The 13,996-nt window shown below is 38.5% G+C and overlaps 1 protein-coding gene across 4 annotated transcripts in view; it reads right to left on the bottom strand.

Moving 5' to 3' along the window:
• Positions 1 to 385: 385 nt before the first annotated feature.
• TTC7B (tetratricopeptide repeat domain 7B) overlaps positions 386 to 13,996 on the bottom strand; it is a 129,937-nt gene continuing 116,326 nt past the window's right edge. For all 4 annotated transcript variants that reach the window (XM_069858701.1, XM_069858700.1, XM_069858699.1 and 1 more), the window contains one exon: positions 386 to 1,247. In XM_069858701.1, coding sequence (XP_069714802.1) covers positions 1,026 to 1,247 — 222 coding nt within the window. In that variant the 3' untranslated portion in view covers positions 386 to 1,025. The remainder of the gene's footprint in view (positions 1,248 to 13,996) is intronic.

Genomic DNA, 13,996 nt, shown 5'->3' on the forward strand with positions numbered 1-13,996 from the left:
TTCATCGAGGCTGAAGTGGAAAGTATGAAAATGGAGAAGCAAAGATTTAAGGATAACTGAAATCTAAGATAACAATACCATTGGCAAAGAGCATGACAGCTTCTTTTCTCTAGACTGGCCTCAGGGCATTTAATTTTGGTGTTGTTCATCTTTGAGGCCAGCTAGTCACAGGCCCCACTTCATGCAAATGTGTTCAAACTCCCTACTTCCCCCTGGGTTCTTAACCAGGACACAGGAAATGATCCATTTAAAAATCATTTTATTATTAACATAATCTTCCCATTTAGCCAAGTGTGGGTCATGTATAAGGAATGTCGGTAAATATTCCATTTGAGGCTTCTTTTTACATATTTCCATTGATAAATAAACTCTGAATTCACATAAAAAAGTTAAACTTAAATAACTAATATATTTTTTTGTAACAGGCATACCTTGGTAAAATACAAATATTTTTGTACTCAGCCTTCACTCTAAATAGAGATAACAGCCACACATCACAGTTATTAGCAACTAAAAACAAGAACTGAACTGATTTTCTGGCCTGGACTAAAATAGAGATGGAAAGAGAAAATTCACATTTTGACTTTGGGCCAAAAGAGGTTGAGAGGCAGGAAGAGAACAGTTTTATTAACAGTCTTGTTAAAAATAGTCTGCTCTGCCACTGAATTTTAACTTGAATATATTATTCTACATTTGGTAGTTGATTCCATTATATTTTATGTAACACTCAAGTATCACTAACAAAATATGGCACATCATCCATAAACAATGTAACAATGTTTGAAAACTACCAGGGCAAAACTGTAGGCGATATGAGTGATTCCGTACTGGCCAGCCACTTAGTCCTCTCAGTCTAACACTGATATATTGCATCAAGTCACTGTTTTGGCCACTTTCCTGCAAAGACTGGAGTTTATTACCTGTAGCTCTAAAGGCTTTCCAACCTAACCAGTTACCAGGCAGCCTGATACACTGGGCTTCCTCCCCCAGGAGTCAGACCAAAATCAGTTGATCAAGACGCCTTCTCAAAGGACTCTGGGAATAATGGTAAAAGGGACCACAGGACTGCTAGCTTCAAGCTCCAGTGCCGTCAGGAAGCATTCAGTCGCAGCATCATCATTGCCTTGAGCCTGCAGAACCTCTCCAAGGCCATTCCAGACCTCATGGGCTGTGGAGTTCACCTGGACCGCATCTCTGAGAATCTTCTCTGCCAAGCTATAGCGCCCAAGCTGATGAAGTATCAGAGCCTGCATGAAAACAAAATAAAAATGGTTGCTATTGGTCAGTAGGACTTTCCTGAAGTTCAAATGGTGTGTAGCAACAGTGAAATAAGCGTACATAGCACTTGGGATCAAAGTGCTAAGGACAACTTTATTTTCTTTAAACACACAAAAAATCACCCATGACCTGAAGCAGGACTGGACCAAGCTACTACTACACGAAAGGAGTCAAGCGGCTTTGAACAGAAAACAGATACTCATATACAAAAACTGAGTTGAACAACAAAAACTCCACCCAATCACCAAAAAACAGTAAATACTTGAGCTTTTGTGGCAAGCTCCCGTGCCTGAAGGCCTAAGGCGTGTGCTCTGAAGTGCTTGTATCCTGCCTGCGCATCTCAACACTCAGCTCATGCCTTATAATATCCAAGATCATAAACACAGCTCCGTGGGCTCTCAGGGATGGCAGTAACAGAGCAGAGTTCAGCCCAATGGGCAACAGCCACGGTATTTGATTCAAACTGTGGAACGGGAACTGTACGGAGACTAATATTGCATCAGTAGTTTATAAAGTGCCAGCAAGAAGATAACTTCCTGAGGAGCTCCCTGGACACCGATTCTTTGTCTTCCTCTGTGGAATGGGATCCAATTCAACATAACATGATCCAAGAGGATGTCCAAACACACCAGGATACAGGCTGAATAAGGCAGTGGAAATATCCATCCATCACATTCAGCCATGTTACTGTGCCAGAAAAGGCATGAAATGACCCCGTAAGACAGCTTTATTCTGGGATTATTCTAATCCTAACAATGTTATGCATTTTTACCTAGTGATTCTCTATTGCGAAATGCATATGGACCACTAATCTTTGTTTTGCAGAGAAGCTTCCTGATTACATGCTTATAGTTTCCTTGTGACTTTTCTCCTCCCAGCCCCCACTCCCTGGGCCATGATTTCTTTTATTTCTTTCTGTGCATCTGTCCTTCAAATCACTGTCAATATAAGCGCCGATGATTAGAAAGTATGAAATTCTATGCAACTCCTGAATTATCCAACATACGTGTCTGGAATTCTGCCCACCAGGCTGGCTTTCAGCACAGCAGACTGCTAACTCCATCGTACAGGCCATGCTCTGAAGAACAATATAAAGAGCACTGTATCATATTGGCAAGTAAATAAATAAACACAATGAAAGCTAATTTCTATCAGCCTAGCAGATGTTCTCATGTGAAGGTGCTAGAGGGCTTTTCTGGTTTTGGAATTTTGAGCTGCCAAGTGAGTCAGCATTTCCAGAGTGAGAGAACAGTACTTCCAATTAAAAAATCAGATAACTCTCAGAGCTGGTGTTTTTCTCCCTGCAGAAAAGTGATTGTCAGTGACTGGTAGGTATCAGATGTGAAACCACAAAAAATGAAGCAAGGAGGTGCAATATATAAAGATGGTTTGGCTGCATGCACCCAACCTGAGTAAAATTAAAGCATTCTTAACTTCCAAGACAAGATGATCCAACTTTCAAAAATCTTCCTTTATCCCATGCACTTTTGTATATTTTATACTAATTAAACATGTGAGTTCTTTGAATACTCATAATACTTATTTTTCCCTAAACATGCCAGACTATTTTCCCCGCTTGCGAAGCATACAAGCTGTTCTTTCCAGGACCAAAGGAAACAACAAATTTTGCAGCCTGTTGATGGGAACAGAAACACATTATATCACATCTGCCCTATTCTGTGTGGATAGAAGTGTAGCTGAGATTTTCCAGGTGATAGAACGAGAGGAAATACTAGCTGCTTCCCTGCTGTCATATTTTTCTGAGAAAATAAACTATTGAAATCAGGCTTTGACTGGTGTCTCAGGCTGAAGACTCCTGCCTCGGGTATCTGCACTGGGACAACGAGCTTTGCTTCCAAAGAACCAGTGGAGATAAAATTAGACTCATTTCATGCAGAGCATCAAAAGGATGGTGACATTTGGTCTCTATAGCTGTGGGCTGAGCTCAAACAAGCAATCTAGAGAAAGAAGACATAATACCCTCTGATTCATTAACTCCGTCAGAATGATAGTCAGATGTCATATACTGTGAGCGTCCAGTTTGTAGATCACTTTCCCAGATGACTTCACTGAAATTCTGAGGCACAGAACATTTCAAATAGTTTGTGGTCCTTCCCTGACTTTGCTCTATTAAGCATTACACAATAGACCACAGGGAGAAGGAGCAGCTAAGCCTACCACACAGCATCCTTCAGTGACCTTGCACCATCACCCATCCAACAAAACTGAACCCCAGTTTACCAGCTGTCGGCATATGCTGGCTCACTGTACTAGTTCCCTTCAGGAAAACAAACAAACAAATTAAAAACAAACCTCTAAAACAAACAAACAATAATAATAATAAAAAACCCAAACACAACTCCCCTGAGATTTCCCAGGTATCAAAAGCAAATTATCCTGCTCTTCACCGCTTATGGGTTCTGGCCTTTACCTATGTAGCAGCAGATGCACAGACAACATTTATCTGCAGAATAAAGTTAGGTCTCTTGCTTTATGGATGGAGATGGGCTTGAACAATACATCAGTGCCACAGAAACACAGCAGGGTACCTAAGTGACATACGGCCCACAACTTCAGACTTGGCATGTTAGTTTAAAACCTAAACAGAATGCCTTTTCCCTATATCCTCAATACAAAGGCATATCAACTTAAAAAAAATAAGTATTATAGAGATTTTGGAAGTTGAATAAGTTAGAAAAACTGCTATAAAATAATTTGATTAAATAGCATTAAATACTACTAAATATATTCTAAAAAGAATGATGAAAACAGCAAGTTCCTAAGGAATTACAAAATCTAAGCCATCTACTTGTTCTTTGTACATTTTAAAATGCTGCAGTACTTTAAAGACGGGTCTAAGCCAACTGTTGGCATCCTGCTATGAGAATGCCATATTTTTCCTGCTATGTTGTCTCTTTCACTGATTCTTTCACATGAAAGACCAATAAATTTATGACATTTGCTTCTAGCACAGTTATAAAAGCCTCTAATGTGTGTGGGCTTCTAAATTTCGCAGCCCAATACAAGCTTTGTTTATCACTTTTCCCCATGTTTGGTTTGCTGAGAACTCTGGGGTTATTTTGGGGTTATTTTGGTTATGGTAGTTTTTACTTCTGTTTTTCTGACAAACCACTGATCTCCCCTAAGCATGCTAAGGCTTCCAGCTTCTGTCTGTTCAGGATGCCTTTATGTTGCAAACACTCTAAGCAAATCTTATTTTTCTTTTATCCAGGTCTACACTGAAGAGGTTGATTTTGTAATGCGAAAAACTCCAAGAGAAAACTCTAATCAGAAACAGCACAAGCTGGAAGTGAAGGGAGTCTCTGGAGAAATAGAGACCTTTTTGTGCCATCATCACAAGAAGCAAAAGCTTCAGGTCTCTGACTCGTTGGTATTTATACCAGTCATTTTGAATAATCAACAGTACTCACAGATTTGTGGAGTTCAGATGCTCTCTGCTCTAGGAAAGGTCAACAGTGCCCAGGCCACCATCAGGGCTCAGAGCCAGGAGTAACACGGACTTTCCAATTTTAAGAGCCTACAGGGCCTGGTTTCTAAAAGAACATTACTGTATGCTGCCTGTGACAGGGAGGTACTGTAGTCACCAGAAACAAGGTCCTACCCAAACTTCACATCATGACAGAAAAAAACTCTTTAGGAATTTATAAAAAGGGGGGAAACGTGGCTCCAATTTTCTTCTCAGCCACAGGTTATTTTCAAGATCTTACCAATTCTTTCTTCATCTGGTCCAGAGTCACAAAGTCTTCCTCTAGTCAGTCAATGATTTTACATGTGTTTCCTCCCTTCATCACCCTTACACTTCATTTCACATTGCCCCACATATAAAACTGCTACTCTTTGCTTATTTTGCCAAAGCATCTGTCCAAGGATTGTTTATGATGCTCTGCCAAACAGGGCCCAACCCTTGACTGAAGACCCTGTTGCCAAAACAGAATTCATTTGTTATTTATTACTCAATATCTCCTAGGTACCTACACAAACACAGTCCAGAAAAAAACCCTATTGAATCTGAATAGACAGAAATATCTTAAAGTGCCATCCAAAACATTTGGCTGAATAACCTTCATTTATACTTATCTTGCGTGCACTAAGGAATGGGGATTATATATTCAGTATTTTGGAGACTGTCTTGGGACTAATCATGTTCAGTGTTTTAACTAATGATGCATCACAACAATTGTAAGTGATGATATAATTAGACAAGAAAAAGTTAAGAGGCTACGATATAGAAGGAATAACAGGAATAACTGAAATATACCAAAAGTTAATAAAACCAAGTAGAAAATAACACAACAGTAACACAGAAGTTCTGTGGCATGGTGGAAGCCTGTCAACCAAGCAGACTGGAAGAAGGATTTGCATATGTCAGGGAACCATAGGATGACACTGTGAAAAGGTGCCAGTGTGGAAAGGTTTCCAGTAGAGAAAAAAAACAGAGATTTTAGCACCCGTGCCATACACAGCTAGACAGGGGCCTCCTCTGTTACCCTCGTAGTCCCTCCTCTTCAAAGGTCATTCAAACTGGAACAGGCACATAAAACTACCATTGAGATAATCAACATAATCTCAGTCTAGAAGAGAAGAGCAACAGACTTAGTTTGTTTAACCTAGCAAATCAAAAGCTGACAGGAGAAGTTACTTGCTATATAAATACTATAGAGAGAACAGAATAGAGAAAAACTATTTTAGTTAGAGAATAATGTTGGCACAAGAATACATGCGTAGAAATTGGCTGTGAGTAAGTTTACCAAAAAAAGGTGAAAACATTCCTGGCATTCTACTCACAGTAGCAGGGTGCAAACCAGCACTAAAACAGAGTCCTACACGAAGACTTTGCATGCTCTGATGTCTGTGAGAAGACTTGTCTAAAGGGCCCAGGAAGCTTCTTCAACTCCTGGTTGAAGAACTCCTGAGAAGAGAGTGATAATATTTTCATGCCTATATAATATGACTACTTGATGCTTTTGCTGTAAGAACAACTTTCTCTTAATTCCTTGTGTTTCACTGAAAAAAACATGTGCAGAGAAAGGTCTAACTAATGAATATAAAGATTATACAGCAAAATTACAGTAGGTATCCAGCTTTTTTCTGAAATGAGAAAACCAATACCATAAAACTAATGGATTGTGAAATATTTGAATCCATGAGGCCTTTTTTTAAAAAAGAAAAAACAAACCAAACCAAAACCAACAAAAATCCACAAAAAACAAACACACACACAAAGCAAACTCCACACCATAACCTGCATAATGATCAACCCAACAGTCAGTGGAAAAATAAACACATGACAGAAATGGAAAACTACTTGAAAAATTAATTTCTGATTTTGAAAATATGATTAAAACTAGTCATTTTGAGGCATATAGTAAGGTCACACATTTTTATTTGCTTTTAGGCAAATGTGAAGATAACATTCAAATTTTTTCCATGGAACTAACTTTTTAAAAACTAAAGACATAATTATCACCCATCATATGTCTCACCAAACCACAGCTTTATCATAAAGTGCTAAACATACAATTTGCAATACCTACTTCCCCTACCTCCACCCCCAAAAAGGTAACACTACAAAGATCCCTGTGGTTTCTTCAAGGGGACTAAACACTTCTGCTCAAGAGAGACTGAGTTTTTCTTAAGGTTTAACTGTCTGACTACTCTCTCCTGGAAAATAAACAGTTCTCAGTCTCAACAGAAGCTCCACTTGAGATTTTAACCTTTACTTCTTTGATATCAAGAGGAACAATTTTATCTTCACTAAGAAAAATATAGGCTACAGGTGGGAGATGTTCTCAAAAGCAATGAGATTTACTTCAAAGTGGAAAAACAGTGTAATGGAAACTTTGACCATAAGTCCATTTGCAATTTTGCCTTCTTCAGAGAGGATGCTGAACTCAGCCACACTTGTAACTGCAGAGAAGGAAAATGCTAACTGGGAGAAATTGCCAGTATGACAAGAAGAAATGTGGCCAACCTAACACGCAAAAAGATGCTCACCGTGTTTAAGAAACAAAAGACTCAGCTATGAATATTTGAGTTCTAGCAGATAAAATATTATTTTTTTTCCTAGTAGGTCTATTACATGACTTGGTTGCCAAAGAGCTTCTAAGTGTCTATGATGCAGACATTACTTACCTAAAAATACCCTTCAGAGCTAAAAGTTTCCCTTGCAAAACCAAAATATATAATAAATTATAAACATATGAAAATATAAAATGGACTGATTTTGGTTTTAACAATGAGAGCAAGGAGACAGAAGAACAGTGAAAGTACTACTTGCCTGATTTACTGATGACCCCCTGAAGCCTAATAAGCTAGCAGCTGCAAATGTATAATCAGATATAGAGCTACACAGACGTGGAAACCAAAGATGTTTTAAAAGTTACCATAAAAGGCCCAAAGAATTCACTATATCCAACTCCCCAGTGATTTTCCCAGTTCACTATTTTATTTTTTTTAAACAAGTCCCAGCCTGCCTCAGAAAGAAACAACTTTCAATCATGCAGTAATACAAGATAGAAACATCCCATCTTATCTAAAATAATCCTGAAGATCAAGGATTATGACCATAAACAGTTACAAAACTTAATATGCAATGTATGCATTGCAAATCCATATGCACTGTAATTTTAGCATCACAGAACTGCCCCTTGTTACATGCTGCTTTTTCAGCCTATTTTGCATGTGTTAAGGTGGCTGCTATTTTCAAACAAACTTGAAGGTTTACCAGAGACCTGACAGTGCTATGCTATAATAATGAAACAGAAGTGTTAGTGAGGCAAAACGATAATAATTTGTCATGATACGTGGAAAAATTAGTAAAATTCTGCAGCAGGTATTTCCCATTCTCTGTAAAAAACTATTTAAAATGTATTCTATAATCAACATTTTACACTTATGTATTGTTATTTATACACTATGCTCTCCTGTTTTCCTTTTAGCTGATGAATTTGTGCTGAAACATGTCCAACTAATGGAAGCATGACTTTGCACAAGAAATCATTTATTAACTCCTCCTTTCAAAGGCATATACCAAGAACAATTACATGTTTAGTCATTTTAAGTAAATGTTACCCGCAAGTGTGAAAAAACTGTGACATGGTGCATCAATTTGAAAAAAGTCCTTATCAGAAAAACAATGAATAAACATAGTGCTGTCTGCAGTGACAGACAGATGCATTTTAATGCAGTGATTTTGAAGGGCGTCCATATTATAAGCTTTAAAGACAACTGGCTTGACCACCAACACTTACAAGTAAAGATAATTTTCCGTGAATACTTTTTTTTTTTTTGATTGGAAAAGAAACGGCAACATACATGTAATGTGTTTCCAAAATGCAGAACTACTCATCTCATTTGCTCTAATAATGCAATTCTTTTGAATAATAAAAAGTGTGTTTCTTCAAATCTACTCAAATTAAAATTTCCTAGCAGCTCAGCATGGATTTTTTTTCAAATGCGGACAACTAGCTAACATCACTACAGCTCACTAAACCAAACCAAAGCAACTGATGAACAAATATGAACCTGCACCTGCAGCCAACATTTTTGTTCACAGCCTATCCCAAAACATTGACTGCCCTGCATGTTCCTTCCTGCCTTGTCCCCCTGCTTGCCTTCCTTGTTCCCCAGTAACCGACTGTGCTCTGTCACCGCTGAAGCAAGCTCCCAACCCCAGGTTGCTATTTCGTTACCCTTCCCCCAGTGCTAACATACCCCCTAAGGTATCCAATTGCTTCCCCTGCTGCAAAACACTGGTTGCTAAGAGAAATCCTACTGCTTGGCAACAGATTTTTAAAACAACAACTTTGGCTTGGTTACTCAGGGAACTTCACATTGCCAGTATGAAATAACGAACATGCGTGGTTGTTAGTGCATCTGTGTATTTATAACCCCCTTGAAAAAGGCTGACCCCTTCCAACAGGGATGTGCTTGCCTTTTAGTTCACTACTGTTCACAGCCAATATTGCAGAGTGGTTCAAACTTTAAAGGTTGGTTTGTTTTTGTTAATTACTGGTCATAGCCTTCCACCAAGATGGAAGCTCTTGGGGGACTTCTTTTCTTGTTAAGACAACAAAATCTTGTAATAGTTTGCTACAATTCTGATTTACAATTTACATGAAGGTCATATCAGCTTATAAAATACAGCGTGACTGCCACGTTACATTGTGAGAACTAATTTAACTACAGCAAGCACACTGGAAACAAAACACCTTACTGATAGAGTGAAACCGACAGTGACTTTGGAGATTAACTTTTTATTTTCATCTGAAAATTGTACTGAGGGTCTTACTTCATATGTTGTATTTACAAGTACAGTAAAAACACAATGATTCTCTCTTCAGAAGTCAGATGGCTACAGCTCTGGCAAGTACTGCATCACCACAGAACAATCAAGTACGATCATAGTTCTCAGAGTATGGCCAGTCCCAAATTCGGAGTCCTTGTCATCTGGTGCAAATGTTTTACGTTTCCTCCCAGTTGTGACACCATGAGGTGACACTGAAATGTGGGTGATTCTTCACTCAATCACCTCCCTCCATCCAGAAGCTCAGCATCACTGTACCTTCCCTGCTCTCTCTCCTAGTACTTAAGCCACATCTGGCTTTTTTTACCAAAAATGAGAAAAGAGGACTTCCCAGATGTATAGTATCCTTCAAGCACATATACCTCTGATGAAAGCTGGTCCTGGAGGTCACAGCCACAGACAGTGCTGTTTAGGAATTATGCCCATAGTAATTCCTTAATTCAGAATATTCTTGTATATCATCATTTATATAGTGGCACCTTTTCCCCTATGCAGACACTTTATAGATATAAATGCATGATCTGATTACAGTGTATTCACTGCTGAAACCCTACCATATTATCCACCTAATGTGTGGCAGTATTTCAACACTGTTGGTTTCAAAAGCACAGCTAGGTTTCCTACTGCATCATTGTGCTACCTACAGAGAGTTCTAAATAATGTTTGTTACTGATGTCAGTATTTCCCCAGTTCTGAGTCAAAGGGTGGGAAGTAGAGAAAATTGTTTCTCTGTTATTCAAGACTTAGGACGAACATAACGTCACTTTCAATATCTAATTGAGGAAAAAAGATCCCAAATCCTTCAAAAACTATACAAGTGCAGAACAAGCTAGAGAAACAGAAAACCTCGGATCAAGATTCTTGAAATGAGGAGCCTCAAAGTCAGCCCAGTGAGTTATTATTCAAGCATTTGAACAAAAGCTGGATCTTTCACAAGAAATGAGGGACTGGGAATTCAGTGTCCTTACTCCATTGCCAAGAGCATAGATTTCAATTTGGTACACCTAAAGGTTCCTGATTTTGAAAGCTTGTGCTCCATGCAAAATTATAATGCAAAGAAATTAATGTTCTGTCCATGAGTCAAGCACTGATAGAATTCAAATCTAAACAATAAGAAATAGCAAGCAATGACTTTTTAAGAAGCCGTTTTTCATTAATGACAGCTTTTCTATAAAACCACAATGACAATACTGGTGGTACGTGATTTCCGCAAATAGTAATTAGAAAATTGATCAAATGTTCTAATGAAGAAATCAATGTGAAGTCAGGGGAATAGTTTTGTATCAAAGAAAAATCAGAGTTGCAGATCCAGTACTGGATTCTCTGGTTAAAATTTATAATTAAGGAAGCTGACAGAGTCCAAATTGAGCACCTTGGAGATCTTTAGCTAGACTGTAACTATACCGAAATCTAGCACTTGTCATCCATACTTGTACACACTCAATATTACAGAAACTAGGACTTACTTTTTCAAACTTTTGAGACTATGATAAAAGGAATCAGAAGTGAATGATAATCTTCTAAAGGACCTTTTTTGCATCTATGCATGTGTATTTCTCTCAAATATTTTGACCAATTCTGTATTAAATATTCAGAGTCAGAACTGCAATGTAAGGAAAAAGATGACCAGTCCTTTCTTTAATAAAATAAAACAGAAAGTCAAAGATTAAAGCACATTATTCACATTTTGATTCTTTTTGCCCTTAGCCAAAGAAACTTTTGCACATAGAATTATATACATAACGTGTTAGAACTATGGCTAATGTCACTGTTTCAAAAGTGCTATGGCACCACAGCAGCACATACTGCAATGCCAGTGTAGTAGCCTCTTAAGAAAAAGAAGTTATTTTTAATATAGCATTAACAATTACATTTTTAATAGCATCCCCAGGAAACAGAGCATTTCCTCCCCTCTAAGATGTGAGCTGCCATCTGCTCCACAGGCTCAATGCACTCCCATGGGAAGAGCCACGTTCATTGCAGTTTGCAAAACCCTCCTGGCACGAGAGGGAATGCACCCCCTTTCTCCCCTTCATCCCCAGCCCAGATTCTTAAATGAAAGTCAGAAGTCGTAGGTAGACTGCTAGCTTGTCAGTCTGACAGGACAACTGCCAGCAGATCCATCTTCAAGGGAAGGCTTTTTCAGTGTGAAGAGAAGGCATACACCCTCCCATCTGTGTGCCATCAGGTAGTGATCAGAAGAGCCAAACCCTAATCACTGGCTAAGAAAGGCCTTTGAGAACTTTCATAAAAATAAGCCACTTCTTTATATACCAATTTACCTTTCACAAAACCCAAAGAAGTTGAATATATTGAAAACCAAGGAAAAAAGACAAAGAGAGGGATTCAAACAGCAGTATTTCAGTATTTTGCGGGAAAAAAATCCATTAATTTTTAAAAAAGTTAAAAATAAGATTAGTATACCTCAACAAATCAGCTTTTACTAATACTGACCTGGAAGCAGATAAATAAAACTGCAGTATCACCTTTCGTAATTCAACTCCATATAAGCCTATTGGGTTCTCTTACAAGTATCCTTTTGTGGATCAGCGTTAAGTTTTTACTTAAAACTTGACAAAAATAAGCCATTTTCATTTCATTCTTATCAGATCAGAAGACCCCTCTTAAGGCATCATTTTGTTCCCTTGTTGTTGCAGACAACCTTAGCACAGGATTTCTTGTTCCACAGTGTTTAGAATGTAAGTGCTAGAAATCTGCAAATCATCTTCCCAAATTTTTCACAAGCCAGTTTGTTTTCATTTGTTCCACTGTCAATCTCACTAGGCCTTATTTTGATTATGCATATTCCTCTCATGTTTACAAGGAGCATTATTATCGTCATCATCATCAACATCACTATAGTTTCCTACTCCTCCCAGGAAACGCTCCAGAGACTTTCTAGTGCTACAGCTCAGTCACCTCAGTGCTCGCTGCGTATGTGGGCAACACTGATGCAAAGCTACAGGCTAGTTTTATCATCCAGACACTTTACTTGGGATTACAAAAGAATCACAGGGCCAGCCTGCAAGGATGCTCCAAGTGAAACCTATGCTTTAGGTCACACTGAGTGTACACTTGCCCTGTTGATCAGCCTCTTTTGGGTTTACTGGGCATGGCAGTATATTTGGGGATGTGAAGCCACCAGCTGGGCACAAACACTACCATCTTCCATAAGGAAAGGAGAAATCTGTAGGCTTACAAAATTATTGGTAAGAATACACTGTTGACAAGATGATGAGGTTGATAACTGGGACAACATAATGTCTTCTGTTGGGCTTGACCAACTTATGAACAATGAAGATGTAGCTCTTGTAGAACAATGGGAATCAAACAGTACTCCAGCTCTTTGTCCACCCCAGTCATTTCCATACTCGGTCTTGCTCTTAAATGTTGTATTTGTGAAAGTCATCGAATTTCCTTTTCTGAAGGGTCTCTAAATCTCACTTTTAATCAGACTGGAGCAAGTGCTCTTCCCACATAGCGGAAGCATATTAACTATCTTGCAATCTTTTGTTAACTTAGGTTTCACCAGTATTACTGATTTCTTATTTAATCTACTAGTTCACCCAGAATACTGGCTAATTCCTCACTCTCCACCAGCAAGCACATACCACCATTTCCATACTTGCATTTCCACTACTAATTTTACCTTTCCCATCCATGAGAAATATCACATTCCTGTTAAAGACTGAGGTAAAACACAAGTTTGATGCATTTATGGACTTTTTATAAATGTTTATCCATCACTGCACTGATTGACACAGCATGTTAAATCATATGCTAAGGGTGGTTTATGGCTCTTGAAATCCATTTTCCAAATTGCATAATAAATTAGTGCACAAGATTGGAATCTGCAGAGAAAATGTAATTCCAAATGCTGTTTCTCTTTCAGCGCCTTCCTTTGGTTTACTATTGTCAGCTGACAGGCAGCTGAAATAGATTTGAATCCTGCTTCCCAGAGTGTCAGAATCTTGTCCATTTGAGTCTCTTTTCTAGTTCACTGGAGCACAGTTGGCAGGAAGAACAGAAGAATGGCAGAAAAGGCGCTCCCACACAAAGCTAGGATTGGATCAGAATAAGTAAACTGGGAAGTTAATGCTCACTGAGTGAAGAACTGAAATGCAGAGTGGCAGCTTCCATTTTCAAGGATAAGAACTATAGCAACAGTGTGGGTTTGGTGGGGAAGGTGGGAATTCTGGAACTTAAGGCAGCTGCTGAGTGTGGGGTGAGATACAAATATTTCCTATCAGCTATTGTGTTAAACCTCCATGGATTTTAACTTTGGAAAAAAAATTCAGATATAAAAGTTACATTAAATCAAATGTAATGCACATGGCAGAGAGACTGCACCCACTAATAAAACTTACCCCAATTTTAGGAAGCTTAGGGTTT

Source organism: Phaenicophaeus curvirostris, chromosome 5, assembly GCF_032191515.1.
Source record: "Phaenicophaeus curvirostris isolate KB17595 chromosome 5, BPBGC_Pcur_1.0, whole genome shotgun sequence".
In the NCBI taxonomy this organism is placed as follows: Eukaryota; Metazoa; Chordata; class Aves; order Cuculiformes; family Cuculidae; genus Phaenicophaeus; species Phaenicophaeus curvirostris.